This window comes from Peromyscus californicus, unplaced genomic scaffold, assembly GCF_007827085.1.
Source record: "Peromyscus californicus insignis strain IS unplaced genomic scaffold, ASM782708v3 Scaffold_22__1_contigs__length_63687245, whole genome shotgun sequence".
NCBI classification, from domain to species: Eukaryota; Metazoa; Chordata; class Mammalia; order Rodentia; family Cricetidae; genus Peromyscus; species Peromyscus californicus.
Window position 1 is genome coordinate 44,038,369 of NW_026294525.1, and position 27,710 is coordinate 44,066,078.

Here is a 27,710-nt window from a genome sequence, read left to right on the forward strand (position 1 = left end):
AAGTCATTTATGTTATATACTAATGAGAATTCTATATACTAAGTAATACAGAAAATAGAATAATCTCAGAGTTCCCACTGCGGACATTTGTATTCTTGCTTGTTTAAGCTTTTTTTAAATTTATTTATTTATTTATTTGATCAGGTTTACAGTTGGCTGATGTAAAAGCATTGAATACAGGAGTATGATAGGGACAGAGGTAAAATTACACATACTTAACACATGTAAAATAGTATGTATCCACTTATTCTCTCCTTTTGTTCTCTTAATGAGGTCTACAGTTTATAAAACCTTAAAGCCATCTTCATTGATGAGTAGATATATCATTTCCATCTAATTCCGTCTTCATTGATGATGGAATACCACTTTACATTAGATACCACTGGTATCTAATGTAAAGAGTTTAATATGCCATTCTCTATTGGTTTTATAAAGTTGTTTAGAGTCTCAGTTTATAATAACTTCATGACTAAGAAAGCAAGAAGTTCTTTTTATTTTTTACAACAGTTTCTTTTGTTTTTCCACTTCCTTGGCTAGATTTACTCTATGATTTTTTAATTTCATATGTGTGTACTGTATTTACATAATTCCCCCTCCCTTCAGTTCTCCATGTCCCCCCCTCAAATCCATGGTCTCTTATTGGTTCAATATTGTTATTCTATGTCTGTATGAATAAATATAACATGCTAAGTCCATTTAATGTTATTTGTGTGTATATGTGTACACACACACACACACACACACACACACACACACACACACACACACGTTCTTAGCCTTGACCATTTGGTACTTGATAACCAATTAGGGGAAGACATATTTTCCCTAGCCCTTCATTGAGGAGTGGCACCTTGTGAGACCCGCCCCCTCCCCTCCATCCACATTGGGATGTCAATTGGCATTGTCACTATTCAGGTTTTATTTAAGCAACCATATTGCTGAGAGTCCATGGCTGTGTTCCCTTTCATAAATATGTGTCATAACCTCATAGCAAATGTCCTAGCCCTCTGGCTCTTACAGTCTTTCTGCCTCCTCTCCCACTATTTTCCCTGAGCTTTAGGTGTGAGAATTGTGTTGTAAATGTTTCCATTGGGACTGAGCACCCCATGGTCAGTCATCCTTTACATTTTGACTAGTTGTGACTTTCTGTAATGACGCGTGTCTGCTGCAAAAAGAAACTTCTCTGATAAAGGGTAAGAGTTACACTTGTGTGCAGATATAAGGGTAAAAATATCAAGAATGCAGTTAGAGGGTGCCACTTGTTTGAGGAAGGACCAGTAATAGATGCTCCTCTGGGTTCGATGGCCTAGCCAGTCACAGGTTGTTAGCTGCATTTAGGGTACCAGTCATGAATTCCCTCCTTATTGATAAGACCTGAAGTCCAATTATAGCTGTTGGTTACTGCCAAGTTATAATTGCCACTATTGCGCCTCTGGGGACACCTTGCCATTTCGGTCCTTTGTGATTTGTAAGTGTCACAACTAGGTAGGACTATTTAATTACTTTTCTCCCTTGGCAGCTTGTATGCTACCTTCAGATACTATGAAAGCTAGTCCTCAGAGAGACTTCCCGATCAGCTCCAGCTCCAGTCTTCCAACCCTGTGTCCGACATGTGTGGTGCCTTCAGCAATAGGAATTTAGCTTTAAATTCTGAGAGGCTACCAAAGGCACTGGCAGTCGACTATATTATTTTGTGATCTCTTGGACTCTCCTGTGGGGCATTTGCCCACCAACTCCACAGCTCCCCAGAGTTTTCTTGAGTGTGAGCAGCAGGAAATATTAGATAGAAGGATTTATATTACAGAGAATCTTGCGGAGATAAACAGATAGAAAATAAAGGATAGCCTCGAGAGGGCCTGGAACCTTTTCCAATGGGCCCGACTGTCTCTGCCCCAGGGTATTTATAGAGATGCCAAGGGGTGGCACAAAAGACCGCCTCCCCCAGCACAGCCAAGTGCAGACCATTTCAGACACCTGCACTCAGGCCCGTGGTCCTAATCATCCTCTATGCGGACATGCTGTGTAAAGCCACAAGGAACCCAAAAACGGGTTCCCACACTCTCCTAACTAAAAACTGGAAGGGAAATTTCTCATGCCTGATACTAGAGTTTTTTCAAGTGGAATTTTATCACCTCTGGTATCATAACTCTTACTTAATACACATGCACGCACATATATATCATGTAATTTTAGTTAAATGTAATATTATGATTCCTGCAGCTGTTTCAAGCATCCTTAGTGTTTCTTTAAAAATCTAACCTGTGAGACAAATGTGAGGTGTTTATTATTCATAGATCTCTCTTTTCCGGAATAACAAGAGTCTTATGTATTCTAATAAAGTATTCCATGATTCACATTTAAATGATAAATTTAGATGGCAAAATTTCCCAGGGAAAAAAATAGCAAAAGAAAAAAAAAGTTAATAAAATGATGTTTAAGAATGATCAATATATATTAATAAAAAAAAAACTCTTGGGTCGATACCACAATGTCGTGGTATTTTCGGTATGATCATTCCTATTGACTGCAGCTTTACTTCCTTGTAAACATGTGAAACACCAGTAGGTTAGGATGGAGCTTTATCAGATTCTTTCTCTGGAGTCAAAGGTAAAATTTTCTTCAATTACGTTAACAAGGAATAAATATGCTGGTGAGCGATCGATAAGTAATTACCGAGGAGCTGTAATACAGCAGCGCCACTGAACCGCACCTTTCACAGGTTTATACAGCAACATTGTTTAACTTTTAGTTACATGCATTCAACTAAATGCTAAGGAATTGAACCTTTTCATAGCTTTTTTTTTTCAGTTATAATTTACATACAAAAATCTGCGCATCTGAAATATAAGTCTCAATGAATTTTGCCAAGCTCATAATACAATCAAGATACACAACTTTTCGTCATCCACAAAACTTTCCAGAGGACATGTTGCTTTCTGTTTATCCCACCCTGGGAACCACCTTTACGTAAAGGGAGCTGTTTACTCTATTGTCTATCTGGTTTCTATTTACAGAATAGCTTTTAAGATTGTATATGTATTTAACAGTTCTTTTTTGTTGGTGAATAGTATTTCATTGTATACATGTACCATCATTTCTTTAGCCATTTGCTTTTTTATGCACATTTGTGCTATTTCCAGTTTTGGGTGATCATAATAATGGTTCATATTTCTATGTGAACATTTCATGCGTTCATTTCTCTTAGGCAAACGCATAGGAGTAGAATTCTTGAATCTTGTATTTTTTTTTATTCTCGATCTTTTTCAGTGTTGATTACAAGGTAAACAACTTTAGAAGATGAAATGTCTAAAATGCCTTATGGTGGAAATGGTAAATTATGTGAGTGAACATGAAGTCTATCATCTCTCTCTCTATCATCCATCTGTCAATCTATCTATCTATCTATCTATCTATCTATCTATCTATCTATCATCTATGTATGTATGTATCTATCTATCTATTTATCTATCATCTTCTTTTTCCTTTCCTTCCTTTATCTTTTTTCCTTCCTTGTATAAACATACCTACCTACCTACCTACCTAATGTTTCTGAATTTTTCCTTTCTAAAGATAACATCCTATTCCAAAGGTCCTTTAATTTATCTAAAATTCAATTTTGACTCTAAGAAGGCTGGGTTTTGTTGACAGTGTTTTCTTCTAGACAGAGATTGGGCTGGTCTGCTAGTAAGTGCTTAAAAGGCTTTACCACAGATTAACTATAAACACACTGGCCCTACCTCCAGCAGCCATGCTCACCCTGTGTGATGTAGGAGACAAGGAGAGCTGAGGTGAACAGAAGCTCACACCACCTGCAGTGCCCCAGTTTCGTCTTTCCCATATTGATCTGTTATTTAATCAAGTATTTTTACTATTTTGTTTTTAATTGATTTATCTTTTGATGTGTTAATTGTCTGGGGTGTGTGTGTGTGTGTGTGTGTGTGTGTGTGTGTACTTATATTTAAATGCATTAAACTGAGGGCTAAGGGATTAGATCTGTTTTTACTGTAGGAGTTACAGCCTTCTTAGAGTCAAAATTGAATTTTAGATAAATTAAAGGACCTTTGGAATAGGATGTTATCTTTAGAAAGGAAAAATTCAGAAACATTAGGTAGGTAGGTAGGTAGGTATGTTTATACAAGGAAGGAAAAAAGATAAAGGAAGGAAAGGAAAAAGAAGATGATAGATAAATAGATAGATAGATACATACATACATAGATGATAGATAGATAGATAGATAGATAGATAGATAGATAGATAGATAGACAGATAGATAGATAGATAGATTGACAGATGGATGATAGAGAGAGAGAGATGATAGGCTTCCTGTTCACTCACATAATTTACCATTTCCACCATCCATAATGCCTCTCACTTTTGGATGAAAGTATCTTTATAATTTGAGGTACTTGTTTTTCAGATTTTTAAATTAATTTTTTAAATGTGTGTGTGTGTGCATGTGTGTGTGTGTGTGTGTGTGTGTGTGTGTGTGTGTGTGTGTGTGTGTGTTTATCTGTATATACTCTATATGTGTGCAGTGCCCACAAAGGCGAGGAGAGCTCCCAGGTCAATGGAATTGGAGTTACACGTGGTTGTCAGCCAGCTAATAATAGGTAATGGAAACTGAACCTGAGTCCTCTGTAAGAGCAGCAAATGCTCGTAACCCCTGGGCCATCCCTCCAGCCCTCATACTTGCTTTTTAATCACCCTTCTGAAGCAGCCATTACTATCTTGTCGCCTCCAGCGTTTTCTACTAAGAGTAAGTTAATCCTGTCAGTTCCCGGTGGATAGCATGTTATTCATTTTCTGGCTTCTTCCAGAATTTTCTTTGGCCATCAGAAGTTTGACTTTGATGCCCCCTGTATCAGCTAAGTAGGGGCCTCTTCGTTTTCACTCTGCTGGAGTTTCCTAGGGTTTTAGGTAGCAAATTCTAAGGAATCGATAGTTCTCACCGTTGTGTGTTCAGATGGTTTTGGGTTTTGTTGTTGCTATTGTTTAATGTTTCCTTTCTTTTCTCCTCTCCCAGGACTACAGTCATACTTTCACAGGCCTCTTCAGCATTGTTCATTTATATTTAATCTCTTCTATGTTTTTCATGATCATTTTTATTGATTTCTTTTAACATACTGTTGCCTCTGCCCATTCCTTTAGTATATTTCCCTTATCTCTTCAAAGGTATTTAAAGAATTGCTTTGAAGTCATTCCTAAATCTGATGTTTAGACCCAATGACATCCAGTCTGTTAAATATCCATCTGCCCAAGCACAGATCACGTTCTGCTTCCTTGCATGTCTGTGGTCTGGGTTATGATTCCATTCAGCAGCAATTCACATGTTCCTCCAAGGGTGGCTGGATAGCTGTGCAGCAGGCATCTAACTCTTGGTGCCAACCATCAGCTCCACCCTGTGTCCCGTAGCAGCAGATACATCCATCCACTTAGTCCTCTCTGTTTACAGCTGCCATTGTTTCTGAGCCTGGAATCCTGGGAATCCCCACTGGACGGTATGGCTGAGCATTCTGTCAAGGATGCGAGCAGGGTTTGTCCACCGACATTTCAAATCACTCAGGATTTAGCTCTTCGCCTCCTCAGCTAGGCTGGCTTCAGGAGGGCCAGCAGCCAGGAAAGCACCAGACTCACACTCTTTCTCTGGTGCGGTTTGGTAGTTCACTGATGAATGACGCTCTGGCTTCTGTCAGCTGTTTCCCAGAAAACCTCCGGTGCCACCTCTGTGTACACATCTTACTCAGTGCTCATGTGAAGATTATACTCAGGCTGTTGGTCCCCACCCGTCATCCCGTGGATCTTATTTCTGAGATCCTACCCTATACTCCTTAAAAAATAAAAAGGAAGAAAAGCAAAAAAAAAAAATTAAAATTTGAATTTGTTGCAGTTGCTGCCTCTCAGTGGTTAATGCTCTAAGCTTATGCCTGCTTCGGGTCATGTTCCAACGCCTTTAAATCGCGGTAGGTAGCCAGGTAGATATCCAGATTTTCCCTTCCATGAGAGCAGAAGTCTCTCCATTTTTCTTTAATATTATACAAGAAACTGTCTTACAAGATTATCTGCAGTGCATACATATTATTAGATCTTCTATATGGGCTGTCACTTTTAACCTGGTTCTCATATCAGACACCTCTGTTAGCTCCTATTCCTGTTGCTGTGACAAAAGCCACCTACTGGAGGAAAGGCTTTGCTCTGACTCCAGTTTGAAGGTACAGTCTATCCTGGCAGGGAAGGCATGGCAACAGGAGCTGAGAAAACTGGTCACATGATCTCCACACCCGGAAACAGTTCCCCTCCCTTTTTAATTCAGCCTGGGACCCCAGCCCGTGGGAGGGCACGCCCACATTTAGAATTGACCCCAACCCAATCTAGAGCCTCTCTCACTAAGGAGGTATTGTCAGTCTTTCAGATACTTCTAGATTCTGTGAGGCTGACAACCTTAACCATCACCATATCTGAGCTCTTGAAACTATCAGACTTAAAAATAGCAAAAATAGTACTGTAACGTACAAGCCAAGTATTCGTACTTGAGATTACAAGTATTTTTACTGAGGAGTAAAATTATCACAATTTAGGGTCAATTACTGAAAATGGAACTATTAATTCAGTGACTAAGAATATGACGAATACTTTTGGTAATTGTGCTAAACGGTCCTACAAAATGGCTGTCTGAGTTTTGAAGCAAGATGACTGTACATTTATTGTAGGGCTGGATAACGTTTGGTGGTTTTACTAATAGAACTGATTAGTTCTATAAAGCCAAATAACTATTCCAGAATCATCTCTTCCAGGAAACTCTTTGCCCCTGCTGTTCACTCTGGCAGGTCACACTTGGGAATGTGATTATGTAGCCAGGATAATGGGAGCAGGGGGCCTTGGCTTTCTTAATCCTTGGTCTTCTATATCAGTAAATACAAACCATAAGACTTTTTAAAAATTCTACTCTAAGGAACCGGTTCTCTTTACAAGATATTTTAGAGTGAGTTTATTATTAATATTTTCCATTCTTTTGCCACTTAAACCACTCTATTGATATATAGTGCATGTACTATACAGTTAATTCAGAGATACACAGGTCAGTGGTTCTTAGTGTGTTCACAGAGTTGTATACCCAACGCAGTTCCCTGTCCCTTTTGTATAATAAGGGAATAATTTGAGAAGGCGTGCTGGCAAGGTGAGTGAGTGAAGGAGGAAGTTCCTGCAAAAATGAGAGCTAGGGTTTTTCCTGCCTTCTCTCTAGCTCGGCCCCACGAGTGTATCTGTAATACATAAGTAGCATTTTAAGGAAAATTTGTGTGTGCTAAACTATAGGAAGCTAATCATGGCGAATATTTCCTATGTTAGTATGAAAGTGGAGTTGAGAAAATATGTTTGTTTTTTAAAGGTGAACTGGTAATGAACAGCCACAAAAAAGCAAACCTTGTAAGGCAAACATCTGATGTTGTTCAAGATACATCATTTAATCACACGCGCCCAGACCTACGAGAAAATTAGCTCTGTCATGAATATTGCGCACAGTTGGAGGTTTGTGAGGGAGACATGAACATGAACTAAGTATGGTGTAATATGAGGAAATTCTGAATGCTCCTGTTTGCCGTATATTACCATGACGACAGAAAATGTGCCTTCTTTTGGGAGATGCATGTTGAAATATTTAGTGACTCGATGTCTGTAACGTCCTCAGAATAATTTCCTAAAACAGCATTAATAGGTTTACATGTACATAGTCAAAGGAATTACAACAAAAATAAATATTATTATTTGTCAAATCTTGGTGGTGATTATGGATCCAGTTAAGTGTTTGTTCTCTTCACTGGATCTTGACTTTGCCTTGTCTGTGTATCTGAATTTTTAAAAAGTTTCAGAAAATAGATTTGAATAGTCTAGACAAGAAATTAGAATATTATCTCGATATCATATTTAGTCTACTAGTATTTATGTAAAGGAAGGTATTTACTCACTTATTATTATAGACATACAAATATCTTTAGAATGATTTTTTTTGCATTTATAGAATCCCTTTTTTTTTAATTTTTATTTTTATTTTGCAATACAATTCAGTTCTACATATCAGCCACGGATTCCCTTGTTCTCCCCCCTCTCGCCCCCCCATTCCCATCTCCTCCAGGGCAAAGCCTTCCCCGCAGACTGAGATCAACCTGGTAGACTCAGTCCAGGTAGGTCCAGTCCCCTCCTCCCAGGCCGAGCCAAGCGATCCTGCATAGGCCCCAGGTTTCAAACAGCCAACTCATGCAATGAGCACAGAACCCGGTCCCACTGCCTGGATGCCTCCCAAACAGATCAGGCCAATCAACTGTCTCACCCACTCAGAGGGCCTGATCCAGTTGGTGACCCCTCAGCCATTGGTTCATAGTTCATGTGTTTCCGTTCGTTTGGCTATTTGTCCCTGTGCTTTATCCAACCTTGGTCTCAACAATTCTCGCTCATATAAACCCTCCTCATTCTCGCTAATTGGACTCCCAGAGATCCACCCGGTAGAATGATTTTTAAGAAATAGGTGATAGTGATTGTGTGGAGAAATGCTGGCCTTATGGATATATATAGTAACCATTTTTAACCTGATGACAATCCATTTAGAATTTGCATCAAGAATATTTAAAAATTGAACTTATTTAACTTTATTACTACATGTCAACATTATTGCCTGTTACTATCTCTTTATAGTATTTCTCATTGAATGATTTTATTTCAAAGGAAGCTATATTGTGAGCCCATTGTATGTGTTATTTTCTTTTCAAAATGGCATCCTTTCTCAAACAAATAAATGCAGATTCGTGATATCTCAATTTTCAGTGCTAATGAAGTCCCTCTCTTAGAGCCATAAATTTAACTGCTAGTTTTTTAATGTAACTGCCAACCTAAATTGAAGCAGGAAAAATGACGCCACAAAGTATCTGAAAAGAGTACAGGTTGTAGTACTTGAGTATCAGCCCACCCTGTCCTTACCACATAGTAACTGGAGCAAGTCACTTGACCCTTCTAAGTCCCAAGCTTCCTGTGGGTTAATTAAGACTGCCTACCTGGCTATTGTGAAGAGGAGCTGAATTATATGAAGGAAGTCTCATTTATGGTGACCTCATTTCAATGCACTGGCTAGTGGTCCTTTTTATGGTTTCTGGTGGTGATGATGGTGATGGCCATGTTTATTGTTAAAATGTGGATTACCGATCAATCTAAAAAGGAGCTAGCATTTGTTAACATTGTTACATATTTACTTATCTACTCACAGGCAATTCACATTTTGATTTGTGTTTTCCTTCTTTTCATACAATCCTGGGGAAGGAGCCCAAGAGCCTCCCACATTCTAGGCCAGTGTTCTTCTGTACTATCTCACTGTCCCTATTTATAGGCAAATCTAGTGAGAAAGAAACTTAATTCATCTTACATGCAAATAGGATATTTTGTGAAAGTGATTTTAATTAACTTAAAATTTAATCAGTTCATCTTCAAGCTTGCCAAATAAAAAAATTTCCTGATCTATCAAACTTACACTTCAAAATTAAGCTTTGAACTTCTCTATTGTATTTAATTCATTGATTCACAGGTGATTGGCTCAGTAGCTCTGAAAATCCTAAGGTTCTTTAGAAATGTGATGCATTACCGATAGGAAAATAGTTGTCATAATGAACATGTTTGGGCCTACAGAGAATTAATGTGGTACACTTTTGGAAGCCACTGTGAAATGAATATTTTTGTAAAAGTCTTATTTTAATGGGGGATAATTTAAGAAGATATTTAGTTTCCTATTTATATAGCTATTCAACAGAACAAAGATTTTTAACAGTATTATTAATTCTTTGAGAGCTTTATATAGTGTATTTTGATCATACCCCTCCCCCAACTCCTCCCATAACCACTGCCTTTACCTTCCCATCCTCTCCTACCCAATAGACTTCCTTTTTGTTGTTATTTCTTTGCTTATGGAGTCGGTTTCTGTTTCGGGGCTAGTCTTGGGAGTAAGGCCTGCATAGCATGTAGTCAACCTACCTGGGGTCGCATAGCATGTAGTCAACCTACCTGGGGTCGCATCCGTAAAGAAAACTAACTCTCCCTCTCCCAACAGCTATTAAGTATCAAAGCTCCTTGTGTACAACTTGCCCTGTTATGTCTGGAAAACATTTCCTTTGATGTTACCATATCAGCCACCTCTGTCTCTTAAAATCTTCCCACTCTCTCTTCTATGACGATCCTTGAGTCTTGGCAGGAGGGGTGTGGCGCGCATGTCCACTGTGGGCTGAGCATTTCACAGTCTCCAATTCTGAAATTTCAGATCAGAGCATCTCTCAGCACTCATCGGATAATCTTCCCCTTACAGTAGATGTCAATTAACACAGAGACACTGCCCCCCCAAAACTGGTCAATGTACAGGAAATAAAGTTTTAAACAATGCTTCTAAAAGTAGTTATCATTGGTTATTTAGCCATCTTTCACAAAGGATATATACCTGTACCAGACAGGATAAGATTTGTTTCAACCTTTGTGGAGAAAAATCTCTGAACAAGATTTCCCTGGCACTTTCTATTAATCATTTAATGTGTCAGGAGTATCTATAGGTATCTATCACAATTTGAAGTATTTTAATTACCTCTTTCTACAGATTTAAAAGGCATTTGAGCTTTTTTAAAAGTTTACATACTGGTGGTTGTATACCAATTAAATTGCTTTAAGAAAATTGCCTGTTAACAGTAAAAATTTGTTAGATTTCTGAATCTTGGGAATGCCTGACATTATTTCATTACTACTTGTATGTAATTTCGGTCTCCAAGTGAACATTTGGTGAATTTATTTTTATTGAGTAGACATCTCTAAAATTGAAAAGAAAAACCAATTTTTTTAAAAAAGGACTTTTTTTGGTTTAGCTAAATGTCAGTTGCTTAATCTAAAAAGATAAAAATATTTTTTCTGGGCCAAAACATGTGCGATTCAAGGCATTCTCTGTATGTGTCCTATCATTTAATCACTATAAGGGATCCTCAGACCCTACAAAGTAAGGTAAGCCAATATAACAGTGGTTTCTACACTAAAAAATAACTGCCTTCCAAGATTTAAAGACTTGCCCAAGGTCACTCCTGAGATGCTCTAGATGCATAAGTAACATTAAATGGTGATCTGCCTGTTCCCTGACTGACCATCCGCTTCCTCTGTGCCCTTCTGGATATAATGCTCTCTCCACTGTTCAGTGCACCTTGGTTTTGTCTCTACTGTTGGGAAATGTTGATGAAACTACTACATCTCAAGAAAAAAGAAATCAATCAGTGAACTTCTTTAATAAAATCTAAATAAAAAAAGGAATACCAAAAATAAATTAAAACACATAAACGATTCAGCATTCATAGTTAGCAAGACTACTGAACAGATAAGCATAATGCATTTAAATATATTATATATGGAAAAACAAAATACATATAGCTATAAAGTATCAATTTATACATGTACTTGTCATACTACTATAATTTTTGATTTTGTACCTAACTGAAAAGAGAAATTGTTTCCCAGACTTTTAGGATTTTGAAATATAGTTTTGGCTGTAGGAAAAGGGCTTGCTAACTGAAGAATAGAAGTCAGAATATATACAGTGCAGGGGGAAGATGTCAAAAAAAATTACTATCTAAAAATTAGTTACAGCAAAGATAAACCTGAAGTCAGAAGACAACACATTTATAAAACACCTGCAAAACATAGGATGGATAAAAGATGAGTTTCTTCTAAAAAATGCTCTTTAGGAGAGGATTATAAGTGTTCATGGCTCATGTGGCATGATTATAGCATTTTTTTTTTAATGAGAAAAGGTCTACCTTCCTGTCAGTCCTGGATGGGTTTAATAAAATGTGATTATGCACTTTATAGAATGTTATTATATAGCTATTAAAAATGATTGTCTCAGAAAGATGTCTGTGAAGAGCATTAAGGGAAACAGGCATGTGACTGAGTATTGTACATAATATAATCCCGACAAGCCCTGTGTGTGAGGAAGATAGGGTTTCGTTGCTGTGACAAAATTGTGAGGAAGAATCATACAAGAGTAAAGACTTACGTTTGGCTCACGGTCCAGTCCAGGGTCGGCTGTCTTTCTTACTGTGGGCTTGTGACAAAGCCTATCATGGTGTCTAGAGTACAGTCACAGGCAACGGAGAAACAGAGAGATAAATAGCACAGGTAATATGTACCGTCCAGAGACATGTTCCCAGTGACATGCTTCCCCTACCAAGTCCTAAACCCCTGGTTTCCATCACACACACACACACCCCAGTGCAGTGGCATAAAATTATGAATCCACCAATAGGTTAATCTTTAATTGGATTAAAGCCCTCATTATCGAATCCTATGTTTATCCAAATCAACACCTCGGAACGTTGCGTTGGGGACCAACCCTTCACCATATGTGTCATGTCTAAGCCATAACAGTCTGTGCTAACCCTGGCCTTTAGGATCATCTCAGAATGGAAAGTGCATGTAGTCCACCTCCAGAGTTTGAGGCTCAACAGTCCCAGCACTGCTCTGAAGGTCAAGCTCAAAGTCTCCTCTGAGACTCAAGGCAAACTCGGCTCAACAGTCCCAGCACTGCTCTGAAGATCAAGCTCAAAGTCTCCTCTGAGACTCAAGGCAAACTCTGCTTCAAACCCAAAGTAGAAAAACTTTTTTAATTTCCAACATACAATGTCATGAAGCAAATATTTCCATTTTTTTAAAGGAGAGAAATGGGACATAGAAAGGAGTATGGGGTGCAAAGCAAGATTGAAACCCATCAGGACAAACATTTAAATCCAGCAGCTCCATGTTTGGTACCCCAGGCATCCAAATGGACCTACTAGCTTCAGCCCACATGGCCGCTCTCCTGCACTTGGCTTTACCAGTTCCCTTGTCTCTTTCTCCTGGAAACATTCCACATTGCTGACATGTAACTTCTAGGGGTCTCCATTGCTGGCTGATTTTCATTCCCATCGCCTCGTGCGTCACCCTCAAAGGAGATGCCTAAGGGCTTTCCAACTTGGCCACAAGATGCTTAGCCTCACAGACTTTCCTTTGAAATCTGGTGGAAGCCTCCATGGACCCACACCTTTTATGTTGCATATGCCTACCAACCCAGAATCATGTAGCCAATCCTAAGATCTGCCACCACCTGAAGATAGAGACAAGCGCCCTCCCCCTGAACCATTGCTGTAGTGGCCTGTGAGTAGCTGGGTACTATGAAATAAATCCTGGAAAATGAAATCCTAAGCGGGATGCTCTTCTTACGAGAAAGTTTTTCAAGTTATTTATATTTCAGACATTTCATGAGGTGGGATCTGCAGAGAATTCCTCAGATACCCTCTAAATATCCTCCTATCGGCCTGCTGAAAAGGATAAGGCTTTTTAGTGGCATGAATGTCTTCAGCTGAGACACTTTCCTTGGCCCTTGATTTACTCTCTTGTTTTGTAGCCAAACTGTATTTAAAGTATTTCTATCTGCTGTTTGTTTATGATTCTCACTGTAAATCTGGGTAAAAGCAGCCAGTAATACCCATGCTGTAGCCTTGAATACTGGGCTGGGTTGAACATTTATACATCAGATTTACGAGTCCACCTCCTTTAAATGTAAGCAAAGTATTGGGGTATGGGCCAAGTATACATAGGTTTGGTTTTGTTTTGTTTTTCCAGAACTTGAATGCTTTGTACCTGCTTCCCAGTAAATCTTGCACTCCCATGTAAAACATCATGAATATAGTCTTTATGTTTTTGTCTTAGGGTTTTTGTTTTGAAATGGGATCTCATGTAACCCAGGCTGACTTCATACTTACTCATTAGCTATGGATGACCCTGAACTCCTGATACTCCATTGATTAGGCTTCAACCCTCATGATCCAGTCATTTCCCCAAAAATGGACATTGTGTTGGAGGTCAAACATACTGGAGCCTCTTTTTGTGGAAACAATATATCCAGACCATGACAGTACATGTTAATCAATTGGTCTGAAAGGTCAATAGGTAGCATTGTTATGTAGAATTGGCTGGTGGAGGTGTAGGGCTAATTACAGATAAGGAAGAATATAATACTGATCTCTTCCAAAATCATTTGTTCATTGCCTCACTCACTAAAATGAGTATTCTGTAATTTTTGAAAATTGATAAAGAATTTATTAAAAGAGGCAATAGTGCCCTATAGGGAAAAAAGTTGGTAAACATAATTCTCAAGAAAGGAAGTGTATTGTCCATTAAACATTGGAAGATTATAATAAAGAAATCCAAGTCAGGAAAGCACTAAAATGTTACTTTTTAACCTACAAGACTGAGAAATTTTTAAAAATTAGTTAAATGCCAAATTAATGAGCACCTGGACCATTTTGGGGTGTGCTTTAGATAGAAGATGTTGAGTAGGGATCACTAAATTTCAAATGCATACTCTGTGCCCATAATTTCATTTATGGAACTTTATTCTAGGGACCTACTCAGTGGCAACATTATCTATGGTAGCAAAACTTGAAATGAAAAATGTCAACGTTGGGGAGCTTAGTCTTTAATAAAACGTTTGCCACACAAGCATGAGGATCTACGTTGGATCCCCAGAACCCATAATTAAAAAGTAGAGCATAGCGGCACGTGCTTTAAATCCCAGCATTGGAGAGGCAGAAATAGGAAGGTTACTGGGGCTTTCTGGCCAGCCAGCCTAGCCTAATTGGCAAACTCCAGGCCAATGAAAGACCCAGTCTCATAAAACAGGATACATAACACATGAAGAATGACATCAGAGGTTGACTAATGGCCTCTTCATGCAAGCAGACACACGCACAACTACACAGGTCGGTGCATCCTCAAACAGGCACACACATACACAAAGAAAAGTGTCAAATTTGCTATCTGTGCACATGAGAATATCATGTGACTGTAGTGAGGTAGACTGGGAAAAGCACTCCCCTTCCCCTGAAATGCAGTACACTGTTGACAGTCTGCATACATTTGCATTTTAATTTGTCTGCTGTGACATGACCATGCACTAGGAAACTGAGAGGGAGGGATTTTGTTCAACTGTTGGCATGTACTCAGAAGTGACAATGGGATCTACTGGATGGGGTTGTGTTCTATAATCAGTTTTCTGCCACATTGCATGTCATTTTCCTTATCCTTAGATGATTTCTGAAAAGCTGTTGCCAAACTAGGGTCCCTCCAATTGAATAAATTGATCTTTGTAAGAAAACTAAAAAGGGAAATTTTTAAGTGCACAAAGTTGGATTTATACTTATAATTACAAATGAGCTTTTTGTAGAAAATCTAAGTCACAAAATTGTCTTTGTCCTACTGATAACTACCTCACGCTTCCTTTTTCCAGTTTTTATTTTTTAGTATTGGGTATTGAACCTAGGATCTTACAAATGCCATGCAAACAATCTGCCTCATTTTACTTCATTTTTTTTTAAATGGAGGTCTTGATAAATTGTCCAGCCTGGCTTTGAACTTGTGATCCACTTGTCTCGGTTTCCCAGGTAGCCAGGATGACACGTCAATTCAGATTTCCCCACCTTTTTAAATGGGGTCATTTTACCCATCAGCTAGAGCCAGAATAGAGGGAAGCACTCTTGATTCTTCTCTTCCCTGGACCCTGGGTCTAATTCTTCCTGAAAACTCACAGCTAGAATGTTAACTCCAGTCTTCTTCTTTGTCTGTCTCTGGCATTAGCTACTAGTCCAGGTCCCCATCTGCCTGCTGTCTGAACAATGTTCATATTTACTTCCTGTCTTGCTTTCATCCAGCCCCTTCTTCCTGTACTCCATAAGATAGATTTTAAAATGCAGATCTGGTTTTAAAATGGCTTCCAATGGCACTTAGAATCGATGCCAGATCTAGCCCTGGACTCAGGGTTCTGCATTATGTGTCCCTTTATCAGCCTTTGTGGGCCCCTGGTGCTGGATGCCACCACTGCCCATCTCCTTTTCATGCAGCCAGTTGTACATTGTTCTATTTTGCAGTTGTGCCCTCCAGAGAACGTGGGGAAAAGCCATGCCCAGGTCTGCACCAGCATGGAAGTCTCCCCTCCCAGGGGCTCTTTCCAGCAAGCCAACCCACAGAAACTGCCCGTCAGGCTCCATCACATCATCCTGCTTTATTTTCTTCTTAGCATTTCACATTACAAGATAATTGTGCTATTTTTCACATTGGCATTCTGCTATTAACTGAAGTAGGTAATCTGAAATTCTAAGAATGTACATTTTCCTCATGGGATCTAAGAAAGCATTCTCATTTTGAATGAAGGAAAAAAATAGCCCATAAACACCATTATTGTTCTTAAATTGACATTGAAGGAAAAACCAGGCACTTACCACAATCATAAGATATGTTGTACCAGGAGCAGACGCAACCTGTGAAGCCCAGGGTGCCTCCTGTTCACTTTATTTCACAGTAGTCCTTCTCAAGCTAGATCGAAGTCATGCCGAAGTCATGTTGGCTTGTTAGAATTTGTGCGGAGTTCACCCTTGCCTTTCTACATGCCTTAGAACTCTGCACATGACCAGTTCACATCCCCAGAGGTTAAGGGCCACAGTGTCAACATTCCCACAGCTCTTGCCTTTATCACGCATGTGCTGTTACTTAGTGTCATGTGAAGACCGAACTCCATTCGAAGGAAATATAGGTCAAAGACTTTTTTTTCTTCCTTCTGTTTTCTTTCTTATCACAAGTTAAGCATAAAAATATTTTGATGGTTCGTTCTTTGTAGAAGTATCTGAAGCTCAGTTACATTTTTTTGTTGTTGTTTTATGTTTTGCTTTGTTTTGTTTTTTTAGTTTTTTTCAGGACAGCGTTTCTCTGTATAGTTTCAGTGCCTGTCCTGGATCTTGCTCTGTAAACTAGGCTGGCCTCGAATTCACAGAGATCCGCCTGGCTCTGCCTCCCAAGTGCTGGGATTAAAGGCATGTGCCACCGTCACCTGGCTCTCAGTTACATTTTTAAAATTTTTCCAATAATATGAAGGATCTTTAATCACTGAAAATATGTAAACTTATAAATTAAACATGTAAGTCATGCATACGTAGACAATATGTTAGCTGTGAGTAATAAATCTTGCTTGAAATACTTCTTAAATTTGATAAAAGCATTAAAGATTATTATGTTAGAAGTGAATTGATGGCTGCCATATATAAATGCAACAATTGTTAAATTTTGGCACCTGTTCTGAGAATGTCTATGCAGAGGAGAAATGGGGTAAAGAAAACAGATGGTCTTTGATCTTATTCTCCAGTTAGGAGGTAACGTAAACATGAAAAATTAAACCCACAAGGTGTCACAAAGCTATGTGTGTTGTGATGCATGGCAGACTGTCCCCCGGCACTGACTCTAAGTTATGTATGGAGGTTCCTATGGGCAAAGCAGGACCCATTGATTGTATGCTGGTACTTCACATTCTGTTGAGAAGAATATGTGTATTTATGGTTGTGCTCTGTAGTCTTCGTTGACCTCTACTCTTCGTTGTAATTATTGTCTAAAACTTTGGTTGCCGAACTGTTTCATAACATCCCAGTGACCTCCAAAGTATAAGTTGTAGGCAGCTCTCAATATCTATCTTCCCGATCGTGTGTGTGTGTGTGTGTGTGTGTGTGTGTGTGTGTGTGTGTGTGTAGACCACCTCAGGTGTCACTCTTATGAGTTCCAGCCTTTCTTTGAGATGAGTCTCTCATTGGCTGGGAACTTGAAGTGGACTAGACAACAAGATTCCAGGAATCCACCTGTCTCCGCCTCCCATCTGGTCATTGCTAGGATTAAGGCATTGTTTTGTGGGGCATACGTGGGTGGCAAAGAGGGTGCCAAGAGAAAGTTAGACAAATAGAGCTTAGGCTTTAAGCTGTTTTCTTCACCAAGAGTAGATACAAATGGTGCCAGAGGAAGTTAGTTTAAGCTGATTATGCAGAGAATAGATACAAAGGATGGCTAAGAGGAAGTTAGCTTGAGTTGTTTGTATGCAGATTAGAGACAAATGGTGAGGAAGGAAGTTAGCTCAAATAAGATACTAAAATCAGGAGATGATATCAGGGCATAAACAACTTGTAAACAGGGTGACCTTTAAAATGATTGGTTGGTTCCTTCACCCCCCTCCTAGGGTTCTGAGGTTCTCTGGTCTAAAAGAGGCTTACTGCCTGCCTATCAGTAAACTGAGTTCTTGCTTGACTCGTCTCCGGGCTGTGTCTGATTGTCTCTGAGTAAGAGGGAGGCTGGGTTGAGCGGCTCGCACTTTCTTTTCCTTGGTTCCAGGCCACCTCTTCACAGGTGACCTAAGTTCCCAGTGGGGCAGGTCCCCACATTCTTTACCACAGCAAGCTTTTTATGTAGTTTCTAGGGATGCAAATCTGGGTCCTCATGCTCAGAAGACAAGCACGTTACCAACCAAGCTTCTCTCTGGATCTTTTTGTTCCTACCACAAACAGTGCACGTACTGTGTCTTACTTCCACATACAAATTCAAATCTAAGGAAAGCCACCATTTGAAACGATAAGATAGTTTGATTAATGGTTCTGTTTCATTTCTTGGTTATATTTACATGACATGTTAACAAAAATGTCTAAGCTTGTATAACACAGCTTAAAAAGAACACCCTAATTACTGGTTCTGATTATCTAAACATCATCTGTTTTCTTGAACCATTTTTTGCAATTCATCATTTGTGAATCTAAACAGCAATTGCGGTATTTACATCGATTCACTATGGGATTCTTTAATATTCACTTTACTGACCTTGCCGTAAAAACAATTTATCACGAATCTCATTTTGTCATCAAAGAAGGAATCCTCCTCTATTGCTCCCCAAAGTCTAATAATCTAGAAAAGACCAACAGTGAGGATCGGCTGAGTTCAGTAGCAAGGGATCAGAGTGATTTGTAGAACACTGAGAAAAGTTCACTTTTATAAAAAGTTAGAACCCACTTGATTTCACAAATAAAGGTCTCAAGAAATGCTTACAGAAAAGACAGAAGTGATTCCCCCAAAATTGTGTATTCAGCTTCTCTGATAGGACAAAAACTGAATTGAATTGCGGTTGAGACTTCAACCCTCAACGTTTTCAGCAAAGGCCAGATTGGCTTTAAAAATGCCCAGGCGTATTTCCCATGGAGTTTGATGATGGACCACACGTTAGCTGACACAGAGTAAGCACTCAGTAAGTTAGATGACTGACTGGCTGTCTCACTCCTGGAGTTTGGCAAGGACCATCGGCAAGTGCTTATTTTTTAGCCTGTTGAACAAAGTCATTTAATAGTATCCTGATAGATCACAGATTTTTCTGCAAAAGACTAACATTAGTTTTGGCGAAAGTGATAACAAACTATTATTTCCAGTAGTAACTGCTCCATTGCTACAGATATCCCAAGGTTAATAATGCCAGACATTCAACTCTTGTGAAACAAGTAAAATGCCCCTAATTATTAAAAGGTATGGTAGACATGATCAAAGCATATCATATGCATTTATGGAATTAGCACAGTGAAGCTCATACATTTTTACAATTGATGCACTTCATAATTATGTGGAGTGTACACTCCAATAAAAAGTTGTCCACTGTAGCAGCTAGAAACAGTGCTACAGAATTTGGAGAATTGTTAGAAGCCAGGAATCTCTACTAATTTCTCAGTTTATCCCACAGCTGACCCTTGGGAGAGCAAGCATAACCAAATTTCATGGCGATTTCACTGTCTTGAAGTGTGGTGTGTGTAAAACGGAGCAGGGGAACAGTTGTCCTGAAAATGCAAGTATGAGCGAATTCTAAGGGGCCGAGTGGATAACCGCTTGAGTAGGAGACTGTTTTCATAGGATGGGCTGGAGCTCGCTTCTGCTCCATGCTGAGGTGTACAAATGAACAGAGTGGTTCACCTGCTCCAGTTTAAAGACTTAGTGCCATGGTTTACAACAGATGACATGAAGACAGCCCACAAATTCGGCCTTTCCCTCCATGTGACAAGACGTCAGAATAGCCGTTTGCACCTCTGCTATATCCCCAAATCGGTCCTCTTTATCAGCTTAGACAATTAAACTAACATCTTCCAGGTGGAGGCTTTGTAGTCATTTCTGTCTGAAAATGGCTTAGTTTGAAAAGGTACAACTAGCCATATCATTGAATTGGTAACAGTGGCAAGAAGTAAATGTGTTTCAGTGTTCATCGGTAGTGTGTGTTTTAAGTCAGTCACATAAACCAAAAGTAGTGACATAAGACTTTAATCTCGGGACTTACTTGAGAGGTGCAGGCAGGTAGACCTGAGTTCAAGGCCAGCTTGATCTACTTATTGAGTTCCAGGCCAGCCAAACCTACACAATGAACCCTGTCTCAAAACAAATAATAAATAAATAAGTAAGAACATATCCACTCAGTAAGAAACCACTCTCAACAAAACAAGTATGTGCCTCATTTGGCATACAAAATGAGAGGAATACAATGGAGGGGTACTTAAAGCAAGGTATAGAATATGATCCTGTTTTTCTTTTTTTTTTTTTTGGTGTTTGGGGGGTTTTTTGTTATTTAAAAAAAAAGTGTTTTGTTTTCATTTTACATACCAATCCCAGTTCCCCCTCCCTCCCCTCTCCCTCCCCCAATCTCCCATCCACTCCTCAAGGGCAAGGCCTCCTTGGGGAGTCAACAAAGTCTGGCATATTAAGTTGAGGCAGGACCAAGCCCCTCCCCCTTGTATCAAGGCTGAGCAAGGTATCCCACCCTAGGAAATGTGTTCCAAAAAGCCATTTCATGCACCCAGGATAAGTCCTGGTCCCACTGCCAGGGGCTCCCCAAACAGATCTAGTTTTTCTTAAAATAGAGAAGTATACCTGCACACTTAATACATCCTACATGCACCAAAATGTCTTCTCAAGAGTTCTACTAGCCTTTATGGTAGTGTTTCATGAACCCAATATTAGAATGTTTACCAGTTTACCTAAGAATCTGGAGAAAGCTGAATTCACCTAATCTGCTGTCACTTGACCGCAGTTAGCAATGAGATCCTACCCAGGGGATAAACAGGGGGAAAAAAGGCTGATGGTACCTTGGGATCACAGAAGAAGGTTATTTGAGAAGTGTTTCTGAGCTCCTCTGTCTTTGCAGCTTACCATCCGCAGCCCCAAATTTAGATAACGAGACCCAAAGAAAAGTAATAGGAGTCAGGATAGATTAAAACCATCTCAAATAATTGTATCGGCTGACATTGAGCAGAAAGTAACAAATTTCAAGTGTTAAACGTTGTGAAATGTCTTCTGTGGAAATTCTTGAGAGTTGTAAGCACGCTCATGCTGCTACTTAGAGGTAGCAGCTGGGATTTTGAGGAATTTGGACAAATGGCTGCCCTGAATCAGCTACCCTTCCCTGAGGGGATGGTCCTCTCTATTGAATTTTCTGTGATGGACTTGGGGACAGTCTTGCCCTGTGTTGCCATGGCAGCCCCCTGGGATGCAGCTCTTACCGAGCTCTCAGCGTTCTTCAGACCTTCGCAGGAAGGAGACATCAGTACGTGCAGATGCAATTGCCATGTCTCTAAATAGATTAGCTTTGGGGATAAAGCTAAATGAAACAATCATTGATGAAATTTCTAATTATTCCTTCCTAATTTGGGCTAAAAGTCCAAAAGGAGTAATATCAGATTAATTTTCTCTTTTGAATTCAATATCCCTCTGGGCCATTCCATTTGCATGCATGAGTAAGGCTTTAGTGAGATATATAGGATGTGGGGAGCTTTTCTTCCAAAGACTGATGATTCCATATCCCTAAGGAGTAAACTGTATTATAGACTGTTAACTTAAAGGAAGTTTATTCACTGATCAGCTAATCAGAAGTCATTCAAGCAAGAATACTCACAAAAATTATGGGTTTTATTCCTTATTTTTTAATGAAAATTGCATCGTTTTCCATTTTGCATAGAATAGGAAGCCGCAAGGAAGGGCAAATTGAAAGTCATAGCTAATGGACACTATATAACTGTTTAATGCTTTGTTTGTGTATTCATCTGGCAGTCTTAGAGGATCATTTCAGCTCTATAAATTCTGCATTTGTTGTATTTGATCATGCTGCATTGCCAACTCTATGTGTTCCTGATCCAAATGATATCTGGGTAGTGACTATAACATATATGCCCCTGGGTTACCTCCACTTAAGATTATTTTGAAAGGCTGGACCATCAATCCAGAACGATCCTCCAGCTACTTACATCGTTACAGGCTTTAGGAAGAGTTGGCATATCTCCCATGGGATTCAGACAAGAGTAGAATGGGACCATTAGTGATGTGGCTCCTTCTTCTGGCCTTGTTACCCATTATTCCCAAGCGACAGAAAAGGCACGTGAAACCCATTGTACATCAGAGCTACGAGGCCAGTAAATAAACACCCTTTGATGCTTTGAGTCCGATAGAGTCAGGGTATATTGCCACTGCTAATAAACTGTATAAACTCTATAAAGAAAATAGCATTCCATGTTTTCCAAAGGACCCAGTGAGTACATTCTTTTTTAAAGAGCATTTCCCATTTTCACTTGCTGAAGTCAACTATTTCTGCATGACTAAGTTTTATTTTCAAGTAATAATGACCTTAGTAGAATATTGGAAATTGAGGCTAAGTAAAAGTTGAAGCATACATATTGAATAATATTCTCATTTGTAGTGGAAGAACTAGACACTGGAGGGAACAGAAGTCTGTGAAGCTAGAGTGCCAGAGCAATTTGAAGTTCTCTTCCAGCATTCTTTGGACCGAACCTTTGGCAACTGCCCAGATCACATTAATTGCCTTTTTGTGTATACATTTCTATATACCAACTCATCATTTTGGCTTAAAATGTAGACATTATAACAAAGTTGGAAATATTTAAATGGCCCTCCCTTTCAGTGATTGTCTTGTGGAGCTCATAATTTTTTAACACAAGCTATTATTTTGTCTTTAACATATTTTTCTAGAGTAGTATTCATGTTTGTAGAACAAGCCTGATAAAGACCATCACAACAGCCTTTAAAATACCCTGGTAATGTAATAACATTAAAAGCACTTTAAATCCCCCACTCTATAGGTAAGAGTAATTTTGAACCGAAGATCTAAAATACTTGGCTTATGCTAGCAGGATACCCAGGGTACCCTGGCTTCTAAATCAAGAGAGCAGACCTCTCCCTGAACCCATTTCCCCTGTCACAGCCCCCATATTTTAGTGACAAATGTCCATGATCCATATAGGAATTTTAGCTTTGTGAGTGCATAGGTTCATCACTAGACTCAAAATCTGGAGCAAAAGGGATCTTATAACTAGGCATGGTGGTAAGTGTCTGTAACCCAGATGTTTGGGGAAGGATCGCAAGTTCAAGGCCAGCCTCATCTTCAAACCGAGTTTCATATCAGTCGAGGCTAGGTCTTGTCTTTTAAAAATGCTAAGAGAAGCAATGTTAAAAAGTTTTTTGTTCATCCCTCTCTGAGTGACCAAAATTTGGATTTGGCTTAGTATATGGTGTGCCAGAGTGGAGGCAAGTGTCTCCGCAGGTCACATGGGTCACTGTCACGTCATGTGCTCTCCACCCTCTCCCCGGGCCAATCTGCTGGTCTTTGCAGATTTCTCAATGAGATCTAGGTTGAGCTGTGCCCTCTCTGACTTCTTCAACTACTTTCCAGGTGTATGCTTAAGAACCAGCACAGCTATTCATCTTGTATGTAATTATTACTGAAATACATTAATTCTGTGTGCTGAAAGATAATCACATCAATTCTTTCATATTCATACTTATCCTAAACCCAGCTGCCTTTCTCTTAGCATGATGTGTGGTTTTCATGTCCTTCCTCCTTATGTAATTCAGCAGAGACAGAAAAGAATGTCATTTTCCTTATCATGTGAACACCAGAAAAAGGATCAGCATATCGCCGGTTTTCTCTTGACTCGTCCCATAAACTGCTAGGAATAAATGTATGGATACTAAATAAACTTGAGTTTTATTTAAGTGCACTTAGATGGTTTAATTGGCATTTCTGAGTATACACATGTTCTAATCTCCTGAGTTGAAAAGAACCAGTTTCTTAGATTCCGGGAAGTAGGTTGGATCCTGAATCCTGTTTGCTTCCTTCTCCAGGGTGAAGCTGTCAGTCTGTCTTCTCCTGATATGGCCTTAGGATGCAAATTAGTTTTTAATGTTTCTCCACAACGGGGGAGGATTTTGTAGTTTTGTTTAATAGCTTTGACTTTGTCTAGTGATGAAATGTTTAGAATAAAAATGTTGGTATGCTGTGACAAGAAATGACCAATGGCTACATACACTGGCTCTCTGACTGTGAGTTAACTAAATTTGAAGGTAGTTTTTCCTTGGGTAACTCAGCATTCCTTTTATTAAACTAAATATAAAATAAGACTAAGTCATAGTCCAAGAACTGAAAACTTAGGATATGGTCTAAAAATAAATGAATGGAAAATTTTCCCTTTTCTCTGTTCCCTTTGATTAGGTATATCAACCATACTTGAGAGCTTTAAAACAAAACCTGAATTTGGCTCCGAAGGGAAAGAGAGTAAGAGGGAGGCTAGCCCAGAGTTTCCCCACACCCAGGTTCCTCGTCCTTTAGTTTCCTCATTCTTGGGCAGCCTGGCATTAGAGGCGGTGACAGGGCTGGAAGGTTTACCCATATGAAGGGGCGGAGCTTGGAAGGCTAGGGGGCACCAAGAAGAGCACTTGAAAAGAGTCTATCTTAAAAAGAGGAAAGTCAGACTTTCAGCAGACCTCTGGTCCCAGGCTCAGGTGTGACAGCTGTGGTGCCTGCCACCTCTCTCCCCCATAAGCAGTGTCAGACGCTGCCCCTGGTTCCTCCTGCTGTGGGGACATGCCCAGCTTCACCTTCTCATTGTCTTATTCTTTAAGACTCAACTCTGGGCTTTCCTCCAAGAGGAAGTATCCTGTGATGCCTATGATGCCACAATGGAGATCCTTGTGCAAGATACTCTGGGATTTCTTCTTGCCTTGGCATTTATATACCATACTAGAATTTATTTCTGCTCCAACATTTGCCTCCTAATTTTGCTCTGTAGAGTCTTTGAGGAAAGTGAATTGTTGTCACAGCATGCTTGTAACCCCATGCCATTCAGTCGCTATTGCATATCAAATATAAGTCTGCAAGATGTGCATTTGCAGACATAGGAATGTGAATTATCAGTCAGGAGTCTATTGGCCTTTATTCCTTATTTGAATTATCATATATGTTTTTAAGTTTTATAGTTTGTGTTCTCCAAAAACAAACTATACTCAAGAGTCTGATCATATCTCACGGTTCACTTCATGTGTGGGGCTGGGACGGTGACTCAATGGGTAAGGCCACTCACTGCACCAGCATGAAGACTTGAGTTCAAATCCCAACCGTCCATGGAAAAAGATGGCTGTGGCTCCATAGTCCCATGACCCCAGTGCTGTGGGGAAGCAGAGACAAGAGGATCTCGGAGCAGCCTGACCTCCAGCCTAGCTCCAGGTTCAGTGGAAGATCCTGTCTCAAAGGTCGTAGGCAGTGAGAGTGATGGGGAGCGGCACCCGATATTGTCCCCTGGCTCCTGTGTTTTGCATTTAGGGGTACATGTACCAGTGGCACACACAGAAACCATACCCAACACACATTTTTTAAAAAATCTCTTTTTAAAAAGTATTTCCTGAGATAAACCACCCAACAATACATTTGCAGCTCCTGCCTTTGAGGTTTATATAACATAATTTTATATTCTTAAGCATAGATTAAGTAAGACAGGCAATGAGTCAGTACCTTAAAAAATAAGATATAGTGTGAAGATACGCATAAGGAAGTCTAGGAATTGAAGGGAGGATTTGGAAAAGGACGGAAGTGCTTAAGTAAAGAATCTTTGAAATGTATCTCCTATCCAAATAGATTTTTGAATATAATATACATATCTAAAACTCCATGAAATCTCCATTGAAATGTTTAAGAGTTGTAATGTGGTAACAGAGCACGGGCAGAGGTTTTTGGGCCTGATTACATGGAAGAGTATGTGTACATCACTGCATAGCACCTGGACCTTCCAAAATACGTCACATGGAACATGTAGTGACTCTCTGACTTAAGTCAACACAATGTTCAGGTTGAAGATAAAAGTTAGAGCTGAAAACCAGTTTCCTGAAAAAACAATGGGTGATACATCTAGAGTCGATCCCCTTGGAGATGCCATTGAAGAGATGTGAGCTTTCCACTTCTGCTGAATGGAATTCACCTGACCTGCGTCTTCCCGCGTCTTCTCTTCCTTAGTGGAATTGGTCGGAACTGGCCCTGGGCCTCCGGAGGCAGCAGTATTCTGGCAGAATTTGGGACTTTGCATCTGGAGTTCATGCACTTGAGCCACTTATCAGGAAACCCCATCTTTGCCGAAAAGGTGAGTCTCGAAAACACTGGTGCAAAGTGAGTGGAAAGGAACGAGGTGTGTGTAACTGTAGGAAACTTTGTAACATGCCTTATTTCACTTGATCAGACTGTCAACCTAAGTTGACTGTGTAACTTATGGTGAGAGGCTCTGCCTTCCCCCATGAGACTTGCTGTACATTGTTACGTACCTGTCTGGATTTTTTTTCCATCTAAAAATACGTAATACTGTATACATTGCATGAAGCAAATATGTGAAAGGTTAAAGTGTTATGTAAATATGACCTGGCAGTGGAATCGATCTGTTTGCAAGAAGCAAACCCATCCATACTACATTACCTCCCTGCTTGGCTTTCAGCTTTTACCTCTTTTAAGCAAAATTCCTTGAAAGAGTTGTCTTTCACTTTGTTGAAATTTTCCTCAAACACATCAGCCTTCCCAGACCACCTGACCATCAAAGTACAGCCTTGCCACCTCCCATCAGCCCCTGTCCTGTTAGTGTCTGCCTCGGTGACCTCACACATCCATAGCCAAAATCTTCCTAGAGGATGGCTTGTAACAGAACCTAATTTCTCACATTGTGGCCACCCGCAGGCCTACAGTTAGGATTTGGATCAGGAAGATTTCATTCCTAGGTCTCTTGGTTTGGAAGTGCTCCCATAACCTCTTGTGTGTGCCTCTGCACAAAGGGCAGGAGGCAAGGGGCGAGAAAGAGGACTCTGCCCTCCTGAGTATCCCTCAGAGCCCCAACTCTCAATGCGCTTGCACTAAGGGGTGGAGCTCAGTGCAGGAATTTGCATAATTCCTTCTCCTTTTTTTCATGGCATTTTCTTCTCTTGCCCTACTATTTATATTTTTTATTTTCCTTATCATCCTAGTCAAATGCACAATTCCAAACGAGTAGTTAATGGTTTTACACATTGATATAGCCTTAATAGGTAGATTGAGGTCTCAATTTGTGATCTGGGGTTCTAGATACGTATGACCACATTCATTTACCATTTTTGTCAAAACAATAAGATGATCACAGCTCTCCTAATTCTGAAACATTTTATCAACTTTTTTTTCTATCCTGGCCAAAAAAAAAAAAAAAAAAAAAAAAAAAAAGGAAGATAGAAAGAATGGCATGGCATGTGAACTTTTTCTTAGATTTTCACGTCAACGTTCCTTTTCTTTTATAGGTAATGAATATTCGGACAGTACTGAACAAACTGGAAAAACCAGAGGGCCTTTATCCTAACTATCTGAACCCCAGCAGTGGACAGTGGGGTCAACGTAAGTCCAAAGCTAAGCAGCCCTCCTCTCCTCTTGGTACCAGCACCATGCAAGCACAGAGGACAAGCGCAGTTCTTGCTAAGGGAAGTTGAGAAGGGAAGTGAGTCCT

General features: G+C 39.7%; 1 protein-coding gene across 1 annotated transcript in view; it reads left to right on the plus strand.

Moving 5' to 3' along the window:
* Man1a1 (mannosidase alpha class 1A member 1) overlaps positions 1–27,710 on the plus strand; it is a 176,753-nt gene that overhangs the window by 123,961 nt on the left and 25,082 nt on the right. The window contains exons 7-8 of the mRNA XM_052751319.1: positions 26,216–26,339; positions 27,508–27,601. Coding sequence (XP_052607279.1) covers positions 26,216–26,339; positions 27,508–27,601 — 218 coding nt within the window. The remainder of the gene's footprint in view (positions 1–26,215; positions 26,340–27,507; positions 27,602–27,710) is intronic.